Here is an 18,999-nt window from a genome sequence, read left to right on the forward strand (position 1 = left end):
GGCATTATCAATGGAAATTGAATCCAAAATAAGTCTTCCTCCACGTTTTGATGTTGTTTCCAGTCATTGTGTACATCCTGGCATTCGCAAACACAAGAAGATTAAGTTTCTTTACATTTTAGACTAACTCTGATCTATCAAACAGCATTTTTGTGCCCGCTGCTGTTAAAACATCAATCAGTGAAGTTTGCACACAAAGGCTCCCCAGTGATGATGCATTGGACTACTCGGAGAGATGGTTCATAAAAGACATGACTCAAAAACCATTATATGATCACAAAGTAAACAATTAAGATGATATATGGGTCATCACAAAAGAGGACGGGTTGCTGGGAAATTAGCAAAAATATGTACTGTAATATGTCACTGCTGCCATGGACTGGGAGTCTGGAGTTGTATTCTCCTCAGTGTGGGAAAGTATCCGAGTTTAAACAGCAGACAGTGTGTGTGCGGGGAAGGTAAGGGACGCGTGAAAGTTTGTGGAGCTCTCTCACTCTCTTTTTCTGGTGACATCAACTTAGAGAGAGAGAGAGAGAGAGAGAGGATTTGGGGGGAAACCTACAAATCTGTCTGCCTCTCTCACTCTCACAACCTCCAGGCGTACCAGTCTGTGTTGTGCCTCTGCGCTCTCAACTTTTCTTTTTCTCCCCCCCACCACCTCCTCCTGATAACAACTCCTCTGCAACTCTCACTTTTTTTTTTTTTTTGGCAGCGGAGGGATGTTCTCTGGAAGGAGGTTACACCCGAACAGCTGAACGTTTTCACCTTGGGAAGTTTAGGAGTCAGGCTGATAAGTTCTTCTCGGAGAGTTTGTGAATGGGGAGCGTTTGGAAAGACCTTTACGCATCGAGCTGAGTGACGCACGGCGAGATGTTTTAAAAGTAAACTTCTTTTTTTGTTCCCTCTGCAAGTGTCACATCAAAAAAAAAAAAAAAAATCATGTTCGTCCTTTTCTTCAATGGCAAGGGAGCGTTTTAAGGAGAATCTGACTGAGATCGAGCCTCTTGAGAGAAACTTTGGTGAACTTCTGCAGCAGCGAGCTTGATTTTATTTCGGCTCTCATCACATTTTTTTTTTTTTAGTGTGCGTGTGTGTGTGTAATTCTACCACACAGTCGAACGGCCTCTCTTGACCTTTTTCGGGATCCATACTTCCACAACGTGTACTTTCCCCACCCGCGGATTTTCAATTAACTTCGATTTGGAAGTAATTTGAGTGGATATCATGCCTCCGATCGGGCCGGAGAAGCGGGCTGCGCTTTGCCGGGTTTGGGCTCTGGCTCTTGCGCTGCTGGTGTGCGTTGCTTCGGTGACTGGATGCCCACACAAGTGCAGCTGCTCCGGGTCGCATGTGGACTGCCAGGGTCTGGGCTTGAAGACTGTGCCTAAAGGAATACCGAGGAATGCCGAGCGCCTGTAAGTCAAATTAAATGACAGCTTAAGCAATTCTTCTTGTTCTGTCATCATCTGTCTTAGATATCACCACAGTGTGCCCTGTGACCTTATAGCGCGCTTTACTCCCTCAGTTAAAACTACAATATGCTTGCAGCTTGCTGTAAATATAACACTTATAACGCCATGTAGGTATGTTATTGCAGGGTTGAGTTATTACAGGTGATTGAACAGTTCGAACTATACGCTTGCTTTACTTTTGAGACATCTCATTGGAAAATAAAATGAAAAAGCTGACCTGTTCAATATTGAATCATATTGGTGCCGTTTTCTTAAAGTAAAAAGAAAAAGTTGCATCCTGCTACTGTGTGATTAAACTGAAATGCATTTCAACCCACACCTGCAGTCAGTAATAATTAAGGCAAACAATCAATTTTATGTTGAGAGCAACATTCATTAATGGTTTTCTATTGAATTAAAGGACTGTCCTGTTGGTTAACTTATATCAGCTCATACAGCTGAGGAACGTTTATCATTTATTTATTATTTAATTGGGCTAAACGTTTCTATAAAAGTTGATAAAGTGAATTTAGTTGAGTGCTGGCTTTTTAAACCTTACGGGCAGTTAAGCTCAAAAAGCCTGATAAATGGGAATACCTTTATTCTTCTGCAAAACTAGGGGTAGTTTCCTGGGAAGAGTTACAAGTACCTCTTGGCTGACACCACACTGCAGCCACTTTGGTTATACATAATGAAACTGCCCTAAAATCCACCAGTGACCCCAGTGAATGGAGGCAGTAAAGAAAACAGTCCTGAGGCAGCTTTTAGAGTTAGTATTAAGTTTTTAAACAGGTCAAAACGAAAGGTGAGAAGAAGCAGTGAGCCCCTTAAATCTTTTTATATTTTTCCAAACTACTTTTCCGTGTAAGACTTTCCTAATTCCTCAGTGATTTGTGTTGAATCCTAAACAATGATTTTACTCTTGAAGAAGAACTTTCAGTTGTTTTTTGTCAAACCTGGTGACAGTTAGTTTCAAATGATATTAATTCCTAAGGCAGAGACGGACCTCTGACAGACGTTTCTGCCACCTCTAGCCTGATCTTGACACGTATACATCCCCGCAGCCACACACATGCACTCCCACAAACCCACACCTATGCTGTTAAGGTATGGAAGCGATTACGCTTGATAACGGAGCAGCCAAAAGCTCCGCAGGGGATCAACAACAGACCTAACCCTGAGACAACAAACACAATCAGTAGGCTGCAGAGAGAGATGGGGGGCCTTGTTTGTGGATGTGTGTGTGTGTGTGTGTATGTGTGTGTGTGTGTGTGTGTGTGTATGTGGGGGGCACTGGTGGATATAAAAATATGATTAGCATATGTGCGAGCATTTTTACTTTTACATGAGTGTGTTTACATGATTGTGTGTATTTGTGTCTGCATGTTGGCGCTGGCTCGTGTGATTGTGTTGCTTGCGTGTGTATACATGTGTGAGTGTGAACAGCGAACCCCATACCTCCTCCATCCCACAGGGCTGTTGTGACCTCCCAGGACCTGTTGGCTTTTACACAGCAATCCCCCGAAGACATTTACACCCAAGGAAAATAAATAATTAGAGCAGGCTGTGATGGGGAGGTGGGATAAGGGGGTCCCCTGCCTCTCGCTGGGGTCCCCAGGGTGGAATATTTGGGGTAGCAGCGGCCCCTCCTTCCCCTTTCACTCCAGAAACTATGTGTTTATGTTTCCCTGATTTATCCAGGTCAGTGTTTCAGCTGTGACTTTGGCCCAGAGTTGTTCTTTTCCTCCCTCTTTTTCTCCCTCTCTGCCTGCCTTCATCTCTCTCTGCAGATATATTTTAGGGAGTCTGAGATGGGAAATATTAAAATGGATGAGATTCCAGTTCTAAAGGTTATGGCAGATGGGAAACTTTTTCGGAAAGAGAGATGAGCATTATTGCCCAGAGCGGGGATTTGGGTTTGACAACTGGGATGTGTCCATGTGGACAACAGATTCTAGTAACTGAAGTTCCAAGTTTAATTAAAAATTCCGCATTTGCATCAAAATAATCAAGTTTCCCACATTTTCTAATTGATTTGTGATATTTCCATAACTTAGACGAAATAGTTATATTATATATAAATACTTACAAAATCATGGATCACAAAATATGATCCTTTTTTTGAAGAGCCTGTTTCACCTTTGTCCACTAGAATTTAAGTTCATATTGCAAAAGTAAATACGATTTCAAGTCGCAAAAATGTTGATACTGAACGTATCCGTAAAATCTTCACTGTGTTTTCTGTCAAAACAGGCAATCTTGCAAAACTATCCACTCATAGAGACTGCAGCATTATTCAAAAGTCAGCAGTGACTTGAGACATTTTTTATATTAGCATTTAACCAGAATCACAATCTTTAATCTTAACCAAAGTGCTTTTGTGGCAGCAGTCTGGATGTGAACCCTGGGCTGTGGTGTGACAGTCCTACACCTTGTAGGCCCGCCATCCACCCAAACCACTGCGTTACATAAATGTAATGATTCAAAAAACGTCTGAACATAATCCGGGGCAGGTATTACATTGTCACCACAATGTACTTATGAACGCAATTTAGTAATATACAATTGTAATGTCTAGGCGACAGGGTTGTTTAACTGTGTGTAGGGGCCTAAGGGAGAGACGACACAAGGAAAGCGTTACAATGAAGCTACATTTTATTGCTACTATTACCACTAATAAGTTCTAAATATAATTCTAATGGCCTATATAACCTTTGTTATGAACAATATTAAGGTATAAAGCAATAGTTTTAATGAAAACAAAAACTTGCAATCAACATTAAATTTAACTGAAGTTGATCACATCTGTTATTTTAGAAGTTTCCTGGCAGCAAGATGATAGGTTTGGTCGAAGGCAATGTCACAATGTTGAGGTAACTGGATGGACACTGGTATTCATCAGTTGGGCCAATAAAACTAGGACACATGCTTAAAAGAATGCTCTAATGAAAGTTTATTTTAGTATGAAATGCTCACGCCTTGTAGGCTCGAACGATGGCTCTGAAAAGTTTGTAGCTTGCTCCTTCAAGGAGATTGCAGTCAGCTTGGATTCACAACATTAAAATCGATGATGAAGTCCAATCAAAATGGAAACTTCCAAAGTTTCAAATCACCATTGTTCAGTAGTATAATAACTTCTCTCTGCTGTTAGTCTGCATGATCAGTATAGTCCAAGTGTTTAGACAATACTGATACCGATATTTTGGACATAATATTTAAAATAGAGTTGCCTGTCACAAAGGTAATAGCTAACTGTTTGCTTCTGTTGATAGTGAATGGCAAACAGGACCAGAGCTCTAAAAAAAAAATTCACCCTGTTAAAAATTAGAGGCTCACCGTTTTGCAGAAATGTTTAAATACATACATGAGGAGAAGTCCGCAGAGAAGAGGAGATATAGTTTTCTCCAGCAATAGTAGTCTCACCACACCAGAATATACTGTGCAACAAAACCACAAGACATGTGGCGTTTGAGAAAGGAACATGACTCTCGCCTTATCTTGAGTGGAAAATCTTTTTCGGCTACTACTCCACTGCTCCTTTTATCGCTCCTTCGAGCCACATGTACGGACTCAAACAAATTCAGACAGACTCTGGACGTTACTGAAAACAAATGTAGAAAATCAATGTTGAGTACATGACAAAGATGGAAGGAAATCAGGCACAAGAAAAAAAGATAAGTACAGGGCTTTGTGGTAAAATAATTTCAGAATAGAGTGATACATAACATTGAAACCCTATATAATGGCAGACTTTTTCTTTGAATGACCATGGCATTCCATCAAAATGGAAAATGGTTGGTGCTGTAAAGGTTGAAAAATCACCTATGTGGTCCTCTGAGTTAGTCCCCACTTACTCTCTTCATTACACACAGTATATAACTTTGAATCTAGTTCACTTCCACCACCTCCACAAGTAAAGGGTAAGAGCAATATTCAGAGCCAGAGTCCACCTGTCATTACTACAGAATGAATCTCTCTAAAAGCCCCGTTTTCTTCACTATTGTAAACAGAGCATTTGGAAAGGTTAACGAGAGAAAAACAGTGGTGGCCTCATCTGTTCACTTGCACACACACACACACACACACACACACACACACACACACACACACACACACACACACACACACACACGCACTCACAGGCAGCCTCGAAGATTACCTCAGGCAAGTCAATTCCGTAATGTCCTCCTTGGGAAGCCACTTGAGACCTCATTTGCATCTAATTTGAGTGGAGGGTTTTGGGGAGGGGGGCTTAACAGGCTTAACGATGCCGGACAAAATGAATTGGAAAACAGGGACAGCTTTTCTCTCCCGTGTCCAATTCACACCTGCCCTACAGGGATTGCATAGCAACACACACACACACACACACACACACACACACACACCCTGGAGTGTTGATTTTTAGAGCTGCAAATTCCAAACTGTTGCCCCAACTGCTGTGAAATGTGGGGAAATTGAATGCTGTAAACTCTAGAGGGGGCCTTCAATTGATTGAGCTGCAATCAGGACATTTTTGTGTAAAAGTGTGTGTAGTTGTCCATACGTGTGTGATCATACATCTATACTTTTGAGAAGTTTGCTTTTTTAAATGCACTGAGTGTAGTATTTATGATCGCACACACACATATATATACTGTATGTCAAACTGTGTGTTTATGTGCAGTTGAATGAGTTCACTGCTAGAAGCGGCACGCTGCCTGAGCCAACTTTACACAAACTAATTCCGATTTTAACTGCTTATTTTTCTGTTCCCTCGCTAACGGCACTTTGAGGAAGTTTTTGGCAAGGTTTTTACGAGCAACACCTTCTCTGCTTTCTCTAGCCTCGTCTGGCCTCTGTCTTTTTTTAAATTTCCCTTCCCAACTCTTCATCTTTACCACAACTTTGTTTCTCATTCCTACATCTCTCCCTCTTTTTCCGCATCCCTCTACCTTCCCTTTTCCATCTGTTTTTCTCACCTTTGCCTCACTCCACTGTCTTTTCTTCCCCACCTCACCCTCCCTTGCTTCCTCACCACCTCTCTTCACCAGTCTGTCTCTGGCCTCCACCTCCCCCTCCAACACACACACACCTTCAGTTTGCCAGCAGCATCTCTCCAGTAGAGTTTTCACAGCTCCCATTTCCCCTCAGTGTGCCAACTTACAACGGAGCGCACAACAATACTATCCTGCCTCTGTGTGTCTGTGTGTGCAAGGAAGTGTCAGTGGGTTTCTGTGTGTTGAATGGACACACACACACACACACACACACACACACACACACGTTCCAGCTTCTGCTTCTGGCTCTTATCAAAGCTTGGTGTTGATTGGTCAATGGACGCTGTAACCACCACACCCTCAGCTATGAAACAGCATTCCATGGTGGGACTGGAGTCTTTCTGTGTGTGTGTGTGTGTGTGTGTGTGTGATCTTTGAATACTTTGGTGCTAACCTGTGCATGTAGCAGAACAGCTAATTTGTGCTGACACAGTTCCCGTCCCCTTAATTTAGAATAATTTGATTGGATCAAGAACAATCTGTAATCACTAAAGTACTGTGGTGTTTTCTTCAGTTTTGGCCCAGCTCCATTTAGTTGTGGCCCGAGCAGTCGCCTGAAGTCAGTGCAAATAATATTGTGTTGTATACAACTGCTAGCCACAGCCGAGAAGTCTTGTAAGTCAAAGATGAATTCCAACCGTTTTGATACTTCCCACGAATCTCTGTTAACCATGCTGTGCTGGGACTTTGCCAACTTTTGTGGAAACCAGGGAGCTTATTAGTGATAGATTTTGTTTGTGCAGTATTTCTGTATGTGTACGCCACTTTGAGGGAAGCTTCAGTCAGCACACATGCTTTGGTAACCATTGAATAAAAGCCATCATTCAATGAAGAGTGTTCTTTACTGTTATCGTGGGTATGATGGTGATGTAATACATCTGAGGAGCAACCGAGTGTTATTGCTATAGCAGACAAGTCTAAACTAAGAAGTAAAAACCACAATGAGCTTGCTGTTCTCAAACAGCCTCTTAATGTCACGCCTATCATCTGCGGCCATCTCGTGGTAACCATTTTGTGCCCTTCCAACTATGTTTGATTCAGTAATGGTATGCCAAATGGCACAAGGGAGGGTAACCAATATTTAGGCTCCAGTTCTAGGTCAGTGGGTGATATTCTTTTCCCCAAGTTTCTCCAGTGTGCGGGCAGTTGACCTTTCTATATAATGACTTTCAATCCTGCCAAGGAGGCAGCCAGCTGGCACTGACAGTGGGCTCTGCCCTTCTGGGAAACAGAGCAAGCTGGCACCATTTAAACTTACACACATATAAGGTATTCACATGTACTGTACACACAAACAAAATATACACACAAACAGGAAAAGAGATGCACACACTCACATATATACGTAGCGAAAATCAGTCACGTGTATACAGACACTTAAAACTGCATGAATGTACACATAATTGCACTGCACTTGTGAGGACCTTTACTGACATAATGCATTCCTAGGCCCTATCTCTGACCTTAACCATCACAACTATGCCAAACCCCAACCCAACCCAATTCTGAATTTAACCCTTAAAGGAAAATTACAGTTTATTACTCATTACATTTGTACTCAAGACATTTACATATTCTATTGCATTGTACCAGAGTAATGGCAGAGATCTGGGAACATTGCCACCACGATGAATAAGAAATGAGGCGTCAGATGATCAGAAACAAGCCACCAGGTAACCAGATTATCTTAACCATTTTACTTGGAGAAGAAGCTGGAATGAATGCACCTGAAATCCCTCTTTGCTCAGATAAAGCGACACCCTGTGTGCACAAGTACTTTAAGTATGGTGGGTCAAAGTTGGACCACAAAGAAGGCCTCTTAACTGTGATGGATGTTTGCACGAACAATTTGGGTGATTATTTCACAGTTTGCCTCTAGATCCTCTTCAAAGTAAGTTTTGGTAACCTGGGGGTTGGGTTAAAACAAACTCGTATAAATGTCTGTAGGCCTGTTTTTGTTCCCTGCAATTAAGTTGGTGTGTAAAGTGATATTGTTACAGATAAGGATGATGGTTTGATGGGCAAAACTACTAAAATATGACCCAGGTTGCACAAATTAGAATTTTGAAAACAACCCTTTGAAGTAGGGATGACCAGCCAAAATGTCCTCACTGTCAAGATCTAAAAACGGGTCCAAACGAAGATAATACAAGAACACACAGACACATGCACACACACTTGAAAAGAAATTGAAAACATGTATATTCCAAATTGCAATACATATACATGGAAACAAATAGGAGTATTAATGTATGCGGCCACACACATACAGCACAGTGCACACACATCATTAGGCAAGTACAGGCACAAATACACACATGCACACAGTAGACTCTCATGCTTTCATGGGATTAAACATGCAATTGGTTGTAGTTGGAAACTTTGACATATAATGAGTGACAGAGAGAGAGAGACTGTGTCGCATAGAAACTACCCCGAGTCACGAATGACCTTCTGTGACTTTCTGCTGAAACAGAAGTCCTCGGCCTGGAGGACTTCAGAGTGTGTGTCATACTATAACGCCAGCCTGGGTTTGTGTGTGTGTGTGTATGTGCGCAGTACGGTTGGAGTCATTTGATGTTAACAAGCTATGCCACTGTTTTGTTAGGCCACTGTCACCAAAGCAACACATTATATCCCTTCTGCAGGGACTTTCTTTCCTCAGTGTGTGTTTCTTAGTGTATCCCTCCGCTATATGTGTGTGTATACATATTTGTGTGCGTGCGGCAGTGCAGTCAGAATGTGTGTACAGTATGAGAGTGTGACTTAAACCATAATTTTCACTTTTTGGTCAAATGTTCATCTGAGCTCAAAGTGACAGACTGTTTATATTCGGCTGGAATCTTATGGAGAAACTAGTCACTGCACTGTGTATGTGTGCGTTTCTCCATCTCTCTGTCTCTTTCAAGCTTCGTCTCTATCATTCACTCTCTCCCTCAGTCTCTCATTCATCTTAACCTCTCTCGTTCTCTTATGCTCTCGTTCACTCACTCCTGTTTTTTTTTGACTTGGCCTCTGTTGAGGAAGCAGCAGTCCTTGTTCTTGTCAAGTGGCCTCTCAGAGGCCAAATTACCCCTCCACCCCAACCCCACCCCATTCACTTACAGTACAGAGGCAGTAAATCTAGACAAAAGCAATGCAGCCCTATAAACTCAAGCAAAGAAAAGAGCTAACCAAATACAGCGCTGGTTTACAGCCCTTTTGGCTCGTGGCTCTGAAAGAAAGGGATGCTCGCAGGCGACTCCCTAATGTGGTCAAGCCTGCGTGGTTAACAGCAACACCAAACTATGAATTTCCTGAGGTTGAGTGGCATTAACATTGAATAGAGACCGTGAGGGGAGAGGAATAAATTGTGACCGACAGAAAACAAAGCAATAGATGATGAAACACAAAGAGGAGACACATTACTCCACTAGATTTCATCAAAATCCAATCAATTTGGGATATTGAACGTGAAAATACATTAACTAGTAATTTAAAAGGAGTGATAGAAGGATGAGCATGGATTTAAAACTAAAATAATATATTTAGAAAGGGAAAAACAGATCTACAAGAGGTGAAAAGTAAAAAAGTGAGCTAGAGAGTCAAAGAAAATAACAAAAAATACTAAGATGAGGATAATGATGAGACTGAGGGAGCTGTATTCTTAATCATTCAGACAGGATTCCCCTTTATGGAATGAAAGTGTGTGTCCTTCAGTCTGTTGTAAGGAAAATATTTTACTGACTAATGGCTCCTTTATCATCAGTGTCTCTGCTCCTCTCTTCTTGCCTTTCTGCGCTTTTTTTGGGAAAGAAGTTCTCCCACCTTTTGTTTGTTTAGTTTCTCTTAGCATTGTTAGCATTCTAGACATTGCAGATGTTTAGAATAAGCCAAGATTTCCACCCCTTCTGACAAATGTGTGGTGAGCCACACAGTGGCCAGATAAAATGCTAAATGTCAAGTGTCACGTTGTTTCTGAGAAGCATTCATAGCCTACACGAGAAACAATCTCCAACAGTGGGATCAGTGTTTGGCTGTCGTGGCTGTAAACACATCACACTAGACAAACCGTTGTCTTCAAAGCAGATTTCCCTCGGTCGCGTTAACAAATGTTTGCTCTTGCTGTGTAAATTCTGCGGCTCAACTTGATGGCTGTCTGTAAACATACTAAATGCTTTTTTATACAGGTGGTATAATTGAATAATTTGGTTGCTTTTAATTCAATTCAATTACTGGAGATGTTCAATCAAATCATTTGTGTTTGTACAACCATACAACAGACTGTTGATGCAAAGACTGTGGGTGCTTGGTTTTGAAGGCAGTGCCACCAATAGACATATGTTCTATATGTATCTTTGATTTCTCAAAGTTGAGTGTCGCTCTGATGGTCCTTGCAATTTTATCCGTCACTGGGACAAATGAAAGCCAAAAGTTGCATATAAATGTGAAGATCTAATGTTGATGGCAGAAGACATGCAAAGTGCTGGGCTGTAGAAAATGAAGTAGAAACAAGAGGAGTCGAGGAAAGACACCATGAGAGATTCAGATAAATATAGATGTCCACTGAAAGCATAAGACAATCTCTCACAGATGTTTGCAAGGATGTTTTTTTTGCTCACTTGCTCCTGTTTGCGTACAAATGCTCTTCAAGGTCGTTGCCTAGATTTTAGAAATAGCAGAAACTTAAATTCCCCGTCCAGTCAAAAATATGTTTCTCTTCTTGTTTTTACAGTTGAATGTTTGAGCTTCACTGTGCAGAATGATGTATGCAGTAAGTGCAGAGTTGGACTCTGAAAAGTTTTCATATTCATCGGCTAAAAGTGGAAAGTTTCTTCATTGAAAATCCCGATTTCAGGGGTGGGCTTACAAGCATGATTTGTGACATCATAAATAGTTTGGAAGTCAACCCTGGTCCAATATTCAACTTGCAAAAGTGTGCTGTGGAAACTTGAATAAACTTTACAGTGAAGTAGGAAACACCTGTTGTCCAGCAGTTATATTTATAGACTCTGGACTTTTGGTAGTAGATGTCATTTCAAAGATTTGAACAAAATAATTGTTTAAAACTTGTGTAAAAGAACAACAAATACAAATTATTATTCGAAGTAGAGCAATTTATATACATGTTAAAACATGTTTGGAGGGGATGGGCGCCCAGTTAGCTCAGTGGGTAGAGCTGGCGACTCATGTACCGAGGCATAAACGTTCATTTGCACTTCTAATCACTTTTTTGTAAATAGCATTTTCCATTTAAATGGTCCACAGTTTCTCTGTCTGATAGTCTCAATTATGTTGTAAAGCTTTTGCCACACTGCATTAAAATAAACCTGGTGGTGACACACTGGATCATTTTATTTATTTATGTTTGATCTGAAAACTATCAAATTTAAAGACACTGACTCTATTATATTGGTCTGAGCTTTTGTCTGTACTCGCTTGTTCACATGCCTCTTGCTGTGTGTGTGTGTGTGTGTGTGTGTGTGTGTGTGTGTTTGATGTGAGTGCCCAAAGCCTCCTAGTGATGATTGCTGTGTATCCCAGAGAGCAGTTCTGTAATAGGAGAGAGTTCACTACCTATTAGCATCAATGTGACAGAGATTCAAAACAGCAGTAAACGGTCGCACAGGAGACCAAATGTCCTACAAAACCCCCAAACTTTCCAAAACTTGTAGACTCTTGTAGACAATACATGATGTGCAAATGGAGACAGGGACTGAACATGTCATTCTTTTGAATGCTTGCCATGATTACATTGGATTTTACAATTTATGTGACATATAATCATTTATACAGTAACTAAGAACACATATTATACTTGCCTCATTCAAGGGTTCTTCTTGTAAACATGAGTTACATAAGTTTGTTACCTAAATATGTAAATGGCAACTTAAAAGTTTACATTCAGTTTAAATATTTAATATATGCTTTAGTGGTTGTTGATTTGTGATTTGTTAATTTAGTTTTATTCCAATCAGTTTACTGCTAACCAAGCTAGCCATTATACTGGCCATCAGAAGCTAATGTGTGAGCACTCTGAGGTTAATGCTAATTACTGTTGGACTCTACAGTTTAATTACTGTGTTGTACCATGGGAACTTCATGTGTATCTATCACTGATGATACTTTGTTTCTTCTGGGCATAAAGGACAATGCATCTAATATGATGTAGAATATGACAATTAGTCTATACTGCTGTAAACCCAGTGTCCTTATTACTGGGACATCATTTTTACATTATTTACATTAGCTGCGATTGGCTCCAGCCCCCCCCCCGCAACCTGGCGAAGGATAAGTGGTTATAGAAAATGAATGCATTATTTACATTTTGTTTATGGTATCTCATCTTTTTCTGATTTGTAATCACTGAACTCACTGATGAAAAAGATTTGTTGCCCAGTAAACTTCATAGTTTCATAATTGCTTCCAGTAAAAACTACAAAGGCCAACTCCTTGTCTTCAACCTTTTATTGTAAGCGTGTTTAGCTTGCTAAGCTTGTGCCCCTACATGCAAAGTTACAGTAGAAGAATGTGTTTAATTTAATCTTATTTAAATCCTTATCAGTTATTGACCTGCAGGATGTGATGGTTTTATCTTCTTACTGCTTTCTAAGCCACCTTCTCCTTCAGTCCTAATTGGACAAAAGGTTTTCATGTAGCGTTACACTGCCCCTGCCTTTTAAGCTTCATATCAAGTGAGGTCATAATCAGTGATCAGGTCAAAAGAGTCTAAGCAGTTGTTGCTCAATGTCATATTCAAAGATTTGAAGTAGGATTTCAGCTGTAACAAAGGCTACAGCTTGATGCTTGCCCCCTGCTTCTGGTGACAGACGCACTGTAGAGCGTGGAGCTCGCAGGAAAAGGAAGAAGGCAATTAGGATTCCTTGCGAGATTTAGAGAGCGAAATTGAGCATACCTATCTAGAGAGAGAGATGGATGGAGAGCAAGAAAGGAGGAATGAGAAAGTGAAGCGGTGCAAGAGCTTTGTTGAAAATAACAGAAGATTAGAACAGGAAGCAAACTCATTCGGAAATGAAGCGTTGGACGGAGAACAACAAAGGATGAAAGGGAAAGGATGGAGGGAGAGAGAGATAAGGATGCAGTGCCTGATAGAGTGAGAGAAAAAGTACAACAAGGAAATGTCACAGTGTTAGCGATAGATAGAGAAAGAGAGGAAACTGTTTGCAGTAGTTAGTCGTTATTCCCTTTATTCCTATTGTTGTATGAGGTGAGGGCAAAGGTCAAGAAAACAAGAACAGGACAGATTGATGAGAAAGGGGGGACAAGGAGAGAAAGAGAAACACAAATGACTGTCCAGCAACCTGACATGTGAAACGTTTGACCTCATGTATTCCCTCATTATTTCACGGTTTACCACAGCGGCAGCCAGTCCAACTTTTCATTCCACTGAGAGTCTTTGTCACCTGATCTGTCATTTGTTTAACATTCCTCTCTAATAGTAATTTCTCTGTTTTCTCTCAGTCTCTGTGGTGTAGCCAACCAATAAAGCTGTGCTGTAAGTGAATCAGCCCTCCATACACCAAACCTGTGTGGTTGTAAAGTCAACCAGTATGCCGGCCCAAGGCAGCCAGACTGTAAGGTTCACTGGTTTCAGTGGTCTAGGGTGAGATGTGGTGGGGAGCGGTCTATACCATTGTGTATGTGTGTGTGTGTGTGTGTGTGTACACAGGCATGTGTCTGCATTGTGTGTGTGTGTGTGTGTTTTATGTTATATTAAATCCCTGAACACCTGCTGTTTGCATTCTTGTCTTATCCCGTTGTTGCAAACACACACACACACACACACACATGTGCGCCTTACCTCTGCCTGTAATGGAAACAAACAGACAACTAACAAGAGGCTTTAGTACAAAAGCTCTAACCACTGACTGCCAGCTGGTCAGTTAAATTTAAAGCTAAGTTAATTTTTACTGCTGGGTGGGGTGGACACCCACAATTCATCAGACCAGGTGCAGAAAGATGGCCGCCTTACTAGCTTTTTATTTAGCTGAGAGTTTTTAATCGTTTTTGGTTTGGTGTTAGCATGATTACATTGGTTTGAAGTATTATGGCAGCCAACTGTTTCTCTGCACTTTTTCAAGCAACTTTCCTTACATTGTTCCAGACCTTCTGCACGAGGAGTCCTTATCTTAATGCAAAACACTCCTTCCAAGGTTGCAAGAGTGGACATATTAACTCCTTTAAAATTGGTGTAGGTTTTGCATTTTTAGAAATTTTATCTTTTGGCTAATGATTAAGCTTTGTGTTAGTTCAGCAGAGAGCTGAATTTGTGCTCTCATTACTGCGGATTGGCATGAGCTGCTTCAGTCATGCTTCACAGTCATTGGCTAACTCAACTGATGTGTGGTTATCAGCTGATTACTAATGGCAAACTATTTTCAAGCAGGTGTAAAGCTTAACAATTATAAACTGACTAAGGCTGACCCGATGCTTTGACTGTTGCTATGGTAATCGGCGGTTGGCAGCCTGTTTTAGCATTTTGCAGAGAAACTGAGAGAGAGTTATCTGGTATTACACTAAAAGACACCGACATGATGGATGGGATGGAAAACGGAATATGATTTGTGATTTTTGTGCGACTTTCTAAAACATATCGGTGACAAATAAAGTCAACAGTCAGGGAGAGAGAGGCAGAGCGGTGCAGAGTAGGGCTGCACAGTCAATTGAAATATTATCGAAAATTGCAGCATGACGAAGTGCAATATCCAAATCACAGAGGCTGCAAAGTTTTGGATAAGGTCAAATGTGTGACAACAGCATTATAATGTGGTGCTGCAGAGACTACTTTCCCTTGTAAATCTTGTTCTCCAGGTGTAAGAAAACATTGTTTGGTACAGAACCCAACAAATGTCACATCATCATGATTTTAACAGTAAGTGGAGATGAAAATTATCATTCCCATCAACAGTGAATCGTAGCGCAATTGCAATATCAGATGGTTTTTTTTTACCATATTGTGCAGCCCTAGTGCAGAGGGAGAAATACAGAGGTATTGTGTGTGTGTGTGTGTGTGTGTGTGTGTGTGTGTGTGTGTGTGTGTGTGTGTGTGTGTGTCTTTGTGTGTGTGTCTTTGTGTGTGTATATGGGGGAAAAAGAACCGAAGGGAAAATCAAGGTGAACCGATTAAAGTTGTTTGTGAGTAAACACTAACGAAATGCTTTCTTTGCATCAACCCCTTCAGAGCAGATATTTCTCTCTCCCGACCGCAGTTAACCCTGCTGTCAGCTACAGAATAAAATTGATCCACAACCTTTATATTAGCATAATAGCAACAGCAAGCTGGAACGATAAGTGAAAAATATGAATACATTTTTATTTCTGCATTATACATCACTGTCAATTGGTGTCGGTGCTTTTTATATGACAATTTTATAATTTAGTTTCACTCCGCATCTCGTTTTTACTCTGGCAATGGCCTTGATTTTCTCAGCTTGTAGGCGGTGATGTTAGATAGGGTGATGCCATCGGTCTCCACCTGGCCCTGTATCCTCACTGTTTGTTTGTCTCCAGAGCGGTTTCCCTGGTGAGAGCAGAAGTTTCCACTGTGAACAAGAGATAGATGGAGATAAGGATGGAGAGATTAGGGGAGACGGCAGAGAAAAAAGAGAAGCATAGGAAAACGTAGCCAACTGTAAACGAGTGAAAGATTGAGATAAAAGAGGAGAGATTAGAGGGGAAAGAGAAAAAACAGAGGAAAGCGAAGAAAAAGTGTTTAGTCAACTGTGAAACAGTGAAAGATAAGACAAGAGAGATTAAGAGAGGGGGACACACTGTAAAAGGGGGAGATTAGAGAGTGAAAGAAAGTGGAGAGGAAGGCTTGGAACATGGTAAAGCTGGCTGTGAAGGACTGACAGATTGACATTAAAGAGCAGTGACTGGGGAAAGTAGAGATTTGAGATAGATGAAGGGAAGGAGGGAGAAAAGAAAAGCTGAAAGATTGTAGCCAAATGTGAAAGGATACAGAGAGATGGATGGCAGAGGGATAAGACAGGGAGGAGAAGGTGGAGTGATGGGGAACAGAGGTTTTCCAATTGGATTCGGCCTCAGTCACTCAAAAGTGACTGTACATGAAATTACAAATCAACAAGAAAAAGTCAGTTTCTTTCATGATGGAAGCAGCTCTTTCCTCACGCAGAAAACGATAAATCAATGCTGGAATGTACGTTTTTCACCTCGTCCAAGAAGGCTTATCAAGCTGCCTCGCTTTCCAAGGAACTGGCAATTACACACGTACTAAAAGATTGTGACAAGAACCAGCAGCTTCTAGTCTGGACGATGGCGAAGTGGCTCGCTGTCAAAAACATATCTGGTGTCTTGAATGCGTTGGGGAGATGGATGAGACTCAGAGTCATCATGAATGGTTGTTTCATGTTATTGCTGCTTCCAAATGTTTGGATCACTTGATGGGAGATATGACGACTTTATAAAGTTATTGCTAACTTACACAGCTCGCAAACACGAGGCAACATTAGCAGTCCTTTGCCCCCCTGGGAAAAGTAAAATACTCAAATTCCTTTTAGCTCTGTTTTGGTCTCAACCAACTCCTGAGAGAAATATCTAACTCTCAGGCTTGAAGAGAGTGGTGAATGAAGCAAAACAGTGGAACAAAAACAATGAGATGAAAGATGCTAAAATGCTCTGCTGAGTCATGTAATAATTCCCTTACACAATAATTTTGATCTATTATATAAAAATATTGATTAGTTCTGCTTTAAAATTCTACATTGCACCACTGTAAAAACGTTTTGAGGTTTTTGTAGAGAGGTTTTATCCTCTTTTCTTCTCTCTTCGTCTCTTCTGTTTCTCATATCAAGAATCCTCAAATGGAAACCTTACTTACTCTTTCTGAGAGCTTATTTGTTGTTGTGTATGATTTAGATCACTGTCTGTGCTGTAGTGGGTGGGAGTCTTTGATCAGCAGTCATTTTATGTGGCGCATTCTATCAGATGAGATATTGAAACTATTCATTACCCTGGAGCCCTTTCAAGGACCCCTGGTGGACCCTGGACCTCATTTTGGTTCTTTGGGAAGTGCTGCCCTCCCCTGCCACACCAGCCCTCCCTGTCTCAGGCCGGGGTATGGCTCTTATTAGTGGTCCTTGCCATAGCTGCTTGGGGAAGCCTTTTGAAACCTAATATGGTCTTAAATCAGATTTATAAATGTTTAGGTGTATTATGAAAAACACACACGCAGGCCGCCTTGGCAAAACCAGACTCTGTTTATGTGCATGTGTGAGTGTGTGTGCGTCTGTGAGAGGGTGAGTGAAAGCTTGCATACCAAGGGAAAGACAGTCGTGTGTGTGAAATAAGAGAGAAAATTGTGTGTGTTGTTTGTCTGTGCTCTTTTGTGTGTGTTTTTTTTCCTTGCTCTAATTCCTCCAGTACGACAGCGTTTCAATAAACAGCATGCCCGTGTAAAGGGAACCAGTCTATACACACACACTCAGGCAGTCAGTTCATATTGCAGTATGCATACATTGTGCACCCGTAGTTAAAACAGATTGAATGACAGCCAGGAAACACGATAAGCTTTTAAACTCTGATGATGGAAAGAGAAAATAATTTCATCCTACTTTTTTTTTTCTTTTTTGCTGGAAAATTTGCTTCTCAATAATTCGCAGCAGCAGGAGCTGTATGTGTGTAGACGTCAGTGTGTGTGCATAATTTCCTTGGTGCCTGTATGGTAGGAGTGTTGGTGTGTGCTAGTTTCTGTTTGTTTGTGTTTGTATGTTTGTGTATGTGCATGTGTGTGTATGTGTGGGTTCTTACGCTGTGGGGCATTCTCACGCTCTGTCCTGCTGCCACATTCACTAATCCAATTGAGCGAGAACACACACAGACACACATGCACTTCACTCAAGTTCACTTGCTTTTTAGCTTTTTAGCATATTATGAAGTCGCAGTGGTGAAGATAAACTGTATTATATTAAGTTCATACTGTTAATTAAACTCAATTTGATTAATGATCTGGTTTGATCAATATGTGTTGTAACCCCTGTGTTTCTCTCTGTAGGGATTTGAACAGAAACAACATCACCAGAATCACTAAAGTGGACTTCTCTGGCATCAAGAACCTCAGGATTCTGTAAGTTTGTTTCTTTCTTTGTTTATTTCAACTTTTTGTGGTGATAAACCATTACTGAAATTACTGAAATTACTCTGGGGTTGTTCAGCAAGTTTAAACTGGGTTCATATCCAAAGATAATGGGCCTTGTGCAAAAACATTGTGTATTCTTATCCCAAACCTCTCTTGCTTTTTTCTGTAAGGTTTGCTCCAAGTCAGAGAAAATTACAGTTCAAGAAAATTGGGGAAAACTGGCATCTGTGAGTGGGCTGTAGGGGGTCCCCAGCAAAAGCTGGAATAGAATATTTTAACTTGTATCCCATTTTTGGGAAGTTGAAACAGCAAGGGAAGAAATGGGGTTTTTATTGATTGTAATTTAAAGTGATCCCGTAAAAAAAATACTCTTATTATATTTCTTAAGACAAAGTCCTCTCAAATTGGGTGT

The 18,999-nt window shown here is 40.9% G+C and overlaps 1 protein-coding gene across 1 annotated transcript in view; it reads left to right on the forward strand.

Moving 5' to 3' along the window:
- The first annotated feature begins 532 nt into the window (after positions 1-532).
- Positions 533-18,999, forward strand: part of slit3 (slit homolog 3 (Drosophila)) — a 240,419-nt gene continuing 221,952 nt past the window's right edge. The window contains exons 1-2 of the mRNA XM_051419431.1: positions 533-1,415; positions 18,504-18,575. Coding sequence (XP_051275391.1) covers positions 1,225-1,415; positions 18,504-18,575 — 263 coding nt within the window. The 5' untranslated portion in view covers positions 533-1,224. The remainder of the gene's footprint in view (positions 1,416-18,503; positions 18,576-18,999) is intronic.

This window comes from Dicentrarchus labrax, unplaced genomic scaffold (genome assembly GCF_905237075.1).
Source record: "Dicentrarchus labrax unplaced genomic scaffold, dlabrax2021, whole genome shotgun sequence".
Classification (NCBI taxonomy): domain Eukaryota; kingdom Metazoa; phylum Chordata; class Actinopteri; family Moronidae; genus Dicentrarchus; species Dicentrarchus labrax.